This window comes from Salvelinus sp. IW2-2015, linkage group LG6.2 (genome assembly GCF_002910315.2).
Source record: "Salvelinus sp. IW2-2015 linkage group LG6.2, ASM291031v2, whole genome shotgun sequence".
Classification (NCBI taxonomy): domain Eukaryota; kingdom Metazoa; phylum Chordata; class Actinopteri; order Salmoniformes; family Salmonidae; genus Salvelinus; species Salvelinus sp. IW2-2015.
Window position 1 is genome coordinate 8,571,234 of NC_036846.1, and position 10,127 is coordinate 8,581,360.

Below are 10,127 nucleotides of genomic sequence, written 5' to 3' on the forward strand. Positions count from 1 at the left end.
AGGCAGACAATACTTCCTCTTTAGGAACGTTTATGGATTTTACTCCCCTGAAATAAGATCCAAAATATAAATGTCAAGTAAAGAATAAGGTACCTGTTTTAAGGTTGTTTACCAGAAGGTTAGTTATGTAAGTGTATATAGCTCCAGGGTGTAGTTTAGATATGCATCCAAAGGTGCCTGCTAGCTACAACTTGTCCAATTGCCATGTTAGATTTCATAACATTCACAGCCCGAGGGGCACCATTTAGGTAGATTTGCATATAACTTTGGATCCTTAGTATATCCAGCGACACGCATTTTTGGTATTTTTCCAATTCCGTCTCGATGTTAAAGTGACATAGAAATAGGCCTATATCGGTGTTATTGCAAACACTGACATATGAAAACGGGAGGAGTTTCTGTCTTTAGGGCGCCACGTAACTAGAAGAAGCTAGTAAATCAGTGGCTTGCCCCTGTGCATCTGACAGTCATGGAAGCTGAACGATACAGGTGAACCACAGTAAGGGAACGAGGGAGACGGGAATGAGGAGATTTTTCAGAGCGCATAGCTACAGCGATGAAGACAACAGTCAGATCCAGTACCTGACGGCTAAGTGTAACCGCCTGACACATGAAACAGGTAGGTATTGGTAGTTATTGGGTCATTATGGGACTGGGAGGACTTATAGACCAACTACTTTGGATTATAAGTCTGTTGGCTATTCACTCAAAGAAGAATCTGCCTGTCATTGATCAATGTACTGTACACATGTCACCATCATAATCAATTGCAAAATAGATAAAGTGTAGTTCTACAAGAAAAACAGCAATACACTAACAGTTAGCTATTCTCAGGGTGAATGATGTCATGATTTCACTGTTTCTAGTTAAGCCATATAACAGGCACCAAGGATTTTACAGGGTTCAAAGTCCAAACCTACTGTACAGTGACAGAGAATCATTTGAATAGGTAAGGGCAAGTTGTCCTCTGATGTGGGAACAATATAACCATTCCAGTCACAGGGCTGTTGTCTTCTTTTGGTATAGCAGTGCTGGAGAGGGAATGCCTGGGGGCCAGGGAGAGAGAGAGGAGCCTGCAGAATGAGCTGGAGGCTCTGTCCACACAGCTCTGCCAACAGGAGCAGGTCAACATAGATTTGATGTACAAACACGATGAACTGCTCGGCAGGGTCCATCATGAACAGGTACTGACGTCTTGTTTCCATCTTTTCACTGGTCAACCACAGACGGCTCTTGTCACTCTGTGAAGCTGTGTACCGACAGTATAATTACAGTGTACGTGCTAATGTAATATTGTGTAATTGCATGGATTAGAAGTCATGCAATTTTCTACATCTTTCTAATGTTCTACTTTCAATTGGCAGAATGTAGAATCTCAATGCAAAAAACTCAATACATTCCAATGCTAGTGAAGCTAAGCAAAATTGCCTTGAGACATTCCTTGTCAAATCCTAATTCTGTTCAACTACTCTCACGTGTGGGCTTGCTAGCCACATTTATCTACACAGTGCCTTGCAAAAGTATTCATCCCCCTTGGCATTTTTCCTATTTTGCTGCATTACAACCTGTAATTTAAATGTATTTTTATTTCATGTAATGGACATACACAAAATAGTCCAAATTGGTGAAGTGAAATGAAAAACATTACTTGTTTAAAAAAGGTATTTAAAACAGTAAACTGAAAAGTGTTGCGCACATATGTATTCACCCCCTTTGCTATGAAGCCCCCAAATAAGATCTGGTGCAACCAATTACCTTCAGAAGTCACATAACTAGTTAAATAAAGTCCATGTGTGTGCAATTTAAGTGTCACATGATCTGTCACATGATCTCAGTATATATACACCTGTTCTGAAAGGCCCCAGAGTCTGCAACACCACTAAGCAAGGGGCACCATGAAGACCATGGATCTCTCCAAACAGGTCAGGGACAAAGTTGTGGAGAAGGAAAGATCAGGGTTGTGTTATAAAAACATATCCGGAACTTTGAACATCCCACGGAGGACAATTAAATCCATTATTAAAAAATGTAAAGAATATGGCACCACAACAAACCTGCCAAGAGAGGGCCGCCCACCAATAAATCACGGACCAGGCAAGGAGGGCATTAATCAGAGGGGCAACAAAGAGACAAAAGATAACTTGAAGGAGCTGCAAAGCTCCACAATGGAGATGGAGTATCTGTCCAAAGGACCACTTTAAGCCTACACTCCACAGAGCTGGGCTTTACAGAAAAGTGGCCAGAAAAAAGCCATTGCGTTTGGTGTTCGCCAAAAGGCAAGTGGAGACTCCCCAAACATATCAAATCAAATCAAATCAAATTTTATTTGTCACATACACATGGTTAGCAGATGTTAATGCGAGTGTAGCGAAATGCTTGTGCTTCTAGTTCCGACAATGCATAATAACCAACAAGTAATCTAACCTAACAATTCCACAACTACTACCTTATACACCAACAAGTGTAAAGGGATAAAGAATATGTACATAAAGATATATGAATGAGTGGTGGTACAGAACGGCATAGGCAAGATGCAGTAGATGGTATAGAGTACGGTATATACATATGAGATGAGTACTGTAGGGTATGTAAACATAAAGTGGCATAGTTTAAAGTGGCTAGTGGTACATATGATTACATAAAGATGGCAAGATGCAGTAGATGATATAGAGTACAGTATATACATATGAGATGGGTAATGTAGGGTATGTAAACATTATATTAATTGGCATTGTTTAAAGTGGCTAGTGGTACATTTTTACATAATTTCCATCAATTCCCATTTTTAAAGTGGCTGGAGTTGAGTCAGTATGTTGGCAGCGCCGCTAAATGTTAGTGGTGGCTGTTTAACAGTCTGATGGCTTGAGATAGAAGCTGTTTTTCAGTCTCCGGTCCCTGCTTTGATGCACCTGTACTGACCTCGCCTTCTGGATGATAGCGGGGTGAACAGGCAGTGGCTTGGGTGGTTGTTGTCCTTGATGATCTTTATGGCCTTCTGTGACATCGGGGGTGTAGGTGTCCTGGAGGGCAGGTAGTTTGCCCCGGTGATGCGTTCTGCAGACCTCACTACCTCTGGAGAGCCTTACGGTTGTGGGCGGAGCAGTTGCCGTACCAGGCGGTGATACAGCCCGACAGGATGCTCTCGATTGTGCATCTGTAGAAGTTTGTGAGTGCTTTTGGTGACAAGCCGAATTTCTTCAGCCTCCTGAGGTTGAAGAGGCGCTGCGGCCTTCTTCACAACGCTGTCTGTGTGGGTGGACAATTCAGTTTGTCCGTGATGTGTACACCGAGGAACTTAAAACTTTCCACCTTCTCCACTACTGACCCGTCGATGTGGATAGGGGGTGCTCCCTCTGCTGTTTCCTGAAGTCCACAATCATCTCCTTTGTTTTGTTGACGTTGAGTGTGAGGTTATTTTCCTGACACCACACTCCGAGGGCCTCACCTCCTCCCTGTAGGCCGTCTCGTCGTTGTTGGTAATCAAGCCTACCACTGTAGTGTCATCCGCAAACTTGATGATTGAGTTGAGGCGTGCATGGCCACGCAGTCGTGGGTGAACAGGGAGTACAGGAGAGGGCTCAGAACGCACCTTGTGGGCCCCAGTGTTGAGGATCAGCGGGGTGGAGATGTTGTTACCTACCTCACCACCTGGGGCGGGGCCCGTCAGGAAGTCCAGGACCCAGTTGCACAGGGCGGGGTCGAGACCCAGGGTCTCGAGCTTGATGACGAGTTTGGAGGGTACTATGGTGTTAAATGCTGAGCTGTAATCGATGAACAGCATTCTCACATGGGTATTCCTCTTGTCCAGATGGGTTAGGGCAGTGTGCAGTGTGGTTGCGATTGCGTCGTCTGTGGACCTATTGGGTCGGTAAGCAAATTGGAGTGGGTCTAGGGTTCCGGTAGGGTGGAGGTATATGGTCCTGACTAGTCTCTCAACAAGCACTTCATGATGAGGAAGTGAGTGCTACGGGGCGGTAGTCGTTTAGCTCAGTTACCTTAGCTTTCTTGGGAACAGGAACAATGGTTGCCCTCTTGAAGCATGTGGAACAGCAGACTGGGATAAGGATTGATTGAATATGTCCGTAAACACACACCAGCTGGTCTGCGCATGCTCTGAGGACGCGGCTGGGAATGCCGTCTGGGCCTGTAGCCTTGCGAGGGTTAACACGTTTAAATGTTTTACTCACCTCGGCTGCAGTGAAGGAGAGCCGCAGGTTTTGGTAGGGGGCCGTGTCAGTGGCACTGTATGTCCTCAAAGCGGGCAAAAAAGTTGTTTACTGTGTCTGGGAGCAAGACATCCTGGTCCGCGACGGGGCTGGTTTCTTTTTGTAATCCGTGATTGACTGTAGACCCTGCCACATACCTCTTGTGTCTGAGCTGTTGAATTGCGACTCGATTTTGTCTCTGTACTGGGACTTACCTGTTGATTGCCTTGCGGAGAGAATAGCTACACTGTTTGTATTCGGTCATGCTTCCGGTCACCTTGCCCTGGTTAAAGCAGTGGTTCGCGCTTTCAGTTTCACGCGAATGCTGCCGTCAATCCACGGTTGTCTGGTTTGGGAATGTTTTAATCGTTGCTGTGGGTACGACATCGTCAATGCACTTCCTAATGAACTCGCTCACCGAATCAGCATATTCGTCAATATTGTTGTTGACGCAATGCGGAACATATTCCAATCCGCGTGATCGAAGCAGTCTTGAAGCGTGGATTCAGATTGGTCGGACCAGCGTTGAACAGACCTGAGCGCGGGAGCTTGTTGTTTTAGTTTCTGTTTGTAGGCTGGAATCAACAAAATGGAGTCGTGGTCAGCTTTTCCGAAAGGGGGGCGGGGAGGGCCTATATATGCGTCGCGAAATAGTATAACAATGATCTAGGGTTTTTCCAGCCCTGGTAGCACAATCGATATGCTGATAGAATTTAGGGAGTTTTGTTTTTAGATTAGCCTTGTTAAAATCCCCAGCTACGATGAATGCAGCCTCAGGGTGTGTGGTTTCCAGTTTACAAAGAGTCAGATAAAGTTCGTTCAGGGCCATCGATGTGTCTGCTTGGGGGGAATATATACGGCTGTGATTATGATCGAAGAGATTCCCTTGTTAGATAATGCGGTCGACATTTGATTGTGAGGAGTTCTAGATCAGGTGAACAGAATGACTTGAGTTCCTGTGTGTTGTTATGATGATCACACCACGTCTCGTTAATCATAAGGCATACCCCCTCCCCCTTCTTACCAGAAAGATGTTTGTTTCTGTCGGCGCGATGCATGAAGAAACCAGCTGGCTGCACCGACTCGTGTAGCGTCTCTTGAGTTAGCCATGTTTCCGTGGAAGCAGAGCACGTTGCAATCCCTGATGTCTCTCTGGAATGCTACCCGTGCTCGGATTTCATCAACCTTATTGTCAAGAGACTGGACATTGGCGAGTAGTATGCTAGGGAGTGGAGCGCGATGTGCCCGTCTCCGAAGCCTGACCAGGAGACCGCCTCGTTTGCCCCTTTTACGGCGTCACCACAGCGTCGCCGGCTGGGATCAGATCCATTGTATTGGGTGGAAGGCAAAACACTAGATCCGTTTCGGGAAAGTCATATTCCTGGTAGGAACGATGATGAGTTGACGTTAATCGTATATTCAGTAGTTCCTCCCGACTGTATGTAATGAAACCTAAGATTACCTGGGGTACCGATGTAAGAAATAACACATAAAAAAACAAAATACTGCATATTTTCCAAGGAACGCGAAGCGAGGCGGCCATCTCTTTTTCGGCGCCGGAAGTATCCGGCGGAAGAACACATGGAAGAACCCCGAGAACACCATCCCCACAGTGACGCATGGTGGTGGCATGGTGGTGGCAGCATCATGCTGTGGGGATGTTTTTCATCGGCAGAGACTGGGAAACTGGTCGGGATTGAAGGAATGATGGCTGGAGCTAAATACAGGGAAATTCTCGAGGGATACCTGTTTCAGTCTTCCAGAGATGTGCCAAGCTTATAGAGACATACCCCAAGAGACTTTCAGCTGTAATTGCTGCAAAAGGTGGGTCTACAAAGTATTGACTTTGGGGGGGTGACTAGTTATGCACGCTCAAGCTTTCAGTTTTTTTTGGTCATATTTCTTGTTTGTTTCACAATAAATAAAAAAATATGCATTTTCAAAGTGGTAGGTATGTTGTGTAAATCAAATGATACAATCTGGAATTAAATTAGATTTTTTTTTTGGGGGGGGGGGGTTGTAAGGCAACAAAATAGGAAAAATGCCAAAGGGGGTGAATACTTTCGCAAGCCACTGTAGGTGTTTTTGGAAATGACACTTGTAAAATCTCCAGAGTTTGTCAACTGGATGACATGAATACTAACAGTATAATAGAGGGAATGTCATGAAAATTCCTCCCATTTCTGAGGGAAGTCTTACAATAGCATGTGCTGAATACATACAGCATCTGTGTYCTTGTGTTTACCCATGTGTTTGTGTGGACTGTGGCCCTCACCAAGGATCTGGTTGTGTTCTTGCAGCAACGGGTGCATCTTGTGGTGGAGGAGAGCTCCAGAGATGCTGCACTGCTGGGCCTACAGCTGGAACAGGTCAACTCGGAGCTACTGCACCTGCAAAGTTCTGAGGTGCAGCTGGAAGGCCTGGTGGAAGAGCTGCACACTGAGGACCTGCAGAGAGCTGCATTGACAGAGGACCTTCAGGTACAGCTGCACAGGTAAGTCTACTGTCCTGCACTGTGGGAAGCAGAAAGTAAATGGTACTATTGTGTGTGTACCCAAAGACCCCCTTAATGTTTAAAACATAAGACATACTTTTTTTAAATGGCAGCAGTATTTAGCTATGGTTTATCCAGCTGTACAAATGGACAAACTGTAAAAGTAAAGCCAGTCCAGAGAAGGGCGTGCACTAAGCAAATAAACATAAAAATTAATGAAACTCCTAACTTTTGATTACCATCTCCTACAAACATGAGCCAAGTGAAGCCGTCCCAACTGTTTTAAAAACACGTTGAACAGATCTCCAACTAGTCAGGTTGTCACACGTCAAATAGAAAATGTTTGGATTTGTGATTTTAAGTCTGCAAAAACACACGTGCCCTTAAGCATGCTGTGCTATAACTTGCTGACTTTGAATCCCCAGTTTGGAAAATTGGCTGACAGTCAGAATACGTTATCACATCGTGATTTCAGGGGTAGCATTGCACTAGGGGTATGATAAAGGGGAGTTTAACATGAGCTCAGCTCAAACCCTCAAGCTGAAATTCATCGTTTGCCTGTGAAAGATAAACTGGGGATTCATAGAGAAGTACGTTTTCATGATTGATTGTACACGAAAATGACCAGGAGGTTACGTGTTGGTTAGATATATTGGCTGTTCATGCAACATTCAGGAGGGATGATGCATAATAGATTTTTTTAAGACCACAAATTAGAAACATTTCTAAGCACCTAAGTTCAGGGTCTCTTATGTGTCTTTGGCCGACAGTAATGTATTGGAGTTGGAAGCGCTTCAGTGCGGCTACGCTGCCAGCACCCAGGAGCTGGAGGAGCTGCGCAGCGCCTGCCAGAGGAAGGTGCAGGGACTGCAGCGGGAGAATGAGGGCAGCCTGAAGAAGCTCCAGGAGACGGCCGAGCAGTTTGAGTGGCTGTGTGAACAGCAGCGCTACTGGATATGCTGTGTCAAGAGGTAGCTATGCTCTACCATCACTCTGTTGTCATTGGTTATTTAGCACAGACAGTGGATAACACCAGATTTAATCTCTGGATGAAACCTCCAGATTCAAAGACTGCCTGTCAGAGGAGAAGGACTCTCTGGTGCAGCAGGTGAAACGGTTGGAGAAGGAGGTAGCAGAGCTGAGGAAGAGCTCAGAGAGCACCACCCAGATGCTGTGCTGCCCCCTAGAGGACACAGTCAGCCAGCACTGTGACAGGTAACAGCAATTTGTCCTCAGTGACCCGAGGCCTCTACCTATAACAACTTGTCTCAGATCAGTTTTTCTTCCTCAGTCATACCATTAACAGTCAGTTATGTGTGACACAGCAAAACAGGCCCCATAACAATTCTCAGACATAGCTAAAGTAATTGGTAACAACGGTTACATACACAGGCTTTTCTCAATCCCACATGTCCATGAGAACCTATTCCCTTCCCTTTCCGATTCTGCAGAATGCCCTCTTGGGAATCCGGTGAGATGGCTGACCTGCAAACCCAGGTGGACAAATGGAGAAAGCTGTATGAGGACCTCTTCAGCCAGTTCACACCCCACCCAGTAAGCATAGCCTACACTAACTTTGACCGAACCAATCGCCATGAGTTGCACATCTCTAGTCTTCAGGGGCTGCGTCTTGCTGTGTGTTGCCAATCAGTGAGTTTGTTTGCCTGCTGGATTTAGAATGACTACTTGCTTCACTGGTCTAAATGGACATGGCAATAGTAATATGACTGCCGAGGATCTGGAGAATCGTATGAACCGTCATTTCTTGGGGCATGGATTTCTGTCTGGTTTTCTCAGTCAGTCTGTGCTATGCATGGCTGTGTTCCAGGCAACGGGGTGCTCTTCCAAACAAGGGAATGAGATGACTAATGACTGGAGGAGGTGTTTCCCAGAGGTCTCTGTGCTTTGTTCCCTTTTGACTAGCTCTGGAGTGCACATTTTGAGATAATTATTCTGATTGAGTGCAGATGATGCAGGCTGCAGTCTCTAGTGAGCCTGAGAGAAGAGGAAGTTATAGGACGTATAGGACATGAGACCATGTGACCATGTGTGACCATGTGTGACCATGCTAAAATGCATTACCGTTTTATGAATTATATGGTTGATTCACACACCAGAGGACAGACTCATGTTATGACTCTTACATTTGAGGGAGATAAAAATATCATACTGTTCCTTACATGAAGGTTTGGGGAGGGAGCAGATGTTGAATTTTCCAGAATATTCTCACTGTAAATTGTGTAGGCCCTGTGTGTGTGGTTTATGTTCATTGCCTTTTGGCCGGAATCACCTATAGTTTATTTTGTATTCTCAGGGGGGGCACGTTGTCGACGGATACCAAAAACCTCCTTGAGGTCAGAAGACCATGAAATCCATCTATTTTTCTTCAACCCAGTGGAGGCACTCCTAACTTTTGTCTGTTTGTCTCGCTACTCAACTGTTTCTGAGAACCATACAACCTCCCCGTTCTATTGTTGTCATTGTTTAAATGTCTTGAAACCACTGCATGACTACTGGAGTGTGATATGCAACTTCGTTACAGTCTATTGTCTATATTTTGGTATGAGTCTTAGTGTTCTCCTWTTTGGACACACTTTCCTGTCATTGTCTATTTTCAGACACACTGGTGGAACATAGTAAATCAACAAGTAAAAACACCTGGGAATGTCTGTCTTGTTGTTACTCTGCCAATCCTGATGATGACTCTAGCTGATGAGCAGAGAACCACAACACATGCTAATGTTTTGTCCTGGTGAACATTCCTGACATTAACTCCCATCATTTACAATTAACCAGATGTGGGATTAAAAACACAACTCATGTAAAATATACTGTGTCTGTAAAATGTACATAGGTTCAGAACTTTTGTGAAACGGCACAGTTAAAAATATATGGCAAAATAGAACTCAAACTGGATGCACTTTAGCGATAGATGGTAGTTGAAGGATGGGATTAAAAACAAACAAAAGGGAACTTGTAAAATACGTTGTCTGTAAAGTGTGTGTAGAAGCCTAAGTGGTGTTGTCCATTAGTTTACTCCAATTAGGAGAAGGCATGTTAGGTTTAGGGGGAAAATGATAAAGGAAAATATATTTTTAAAAGAGATATATATATATATATATAGTAGCAGTCAAAAGTTTGGACACCTACTCATTCAAGGGTTTTTATTTTCTACTATTTTCTACATTGTAGAATAATAGTGAAGACAAACTATGAAATACCGCATATGGAATCATGTAGTAACCAAAAAGTGTTAAACATATCAAAATATATTTTAGATTCTTCAAAGTAGCCACCCTTTACCTTGATAAAAGCTTTGCACACTCTTGGCATTCTCTCAACCAGCTTCACCTGGAATGCTTTTCCAACAGTCTTGAAGGAGTTCCCACATATGCTGAGCACTTGTTGGCTGCTTTTCCTTCACTCTG

The 10,127-nt window shown here is 44.5% G+C and overlaps 1 protein-coding gene across 2 annotated transcripts; it reads left to right on the forward strand.

The window, feature by feature from the left end:
- The first annotated feature begins 426 nt into the window (after positions 1-426).
- On the forward strand, positions 427-9,356 carry LOC111965791 (hyaluronan-mediated motility receptor). 2 transcript variants are annotated; one of them, XM_023990089.2, is made up of 7 exons: positions 427-619; positions 1,030-1,184; positions 6,506-6,699; positions 7,470-7,670; positions 7,762-7,914; positions 8,151-8,253; positions 9,014-9,356. In XM_023990089.2, exons 1-7 carry the CDS (start codon positions 523-525, stop codon positions 9,050-9,052), a joined length of 942 nt encoding a protein of 313 aa, XP_023845857.1. In that variant the 5' UTR covers positions 427-522; the 3' UTR covers positions 9,053-9,356. The 2 variants fall into 2 exon arrangements, with proteins under 2 accessions (XP_023845857.1, XP_023845856.1); XM_023990088.2 differs by having other exon boundaries at positions 429-619; positions 1,027-1,184.
- The last annotated feature ends 771 nt before the right edge of the window (positions 9,357-10,127 follow it).

Excerpts from the sequence above, each read along its gene's own strand:
- LOC111965791 (XM_023990088.2), top strand. The coding sequence starts at position 523 with ATGAGGAGATTTTTCAGAGCGCATAGCTACAGCGATGAAGACAACAGT. Across the intron at positions 1,185-6,505 it reads GCAGGGTCCATCATGAACAG|CAACGGGTGCATCTTGTGGT; the intron begins GTACTGACGTCT and ends GTGTTCTTGCAG. Across the intron at positions 7,915-8,150 it reads GTCAGCCAGCACTGTGACAG|AATGCCCTCTTGGGAATCCG; the intron begins GTAACAGCAATT and ends CCGATTCTGCAG.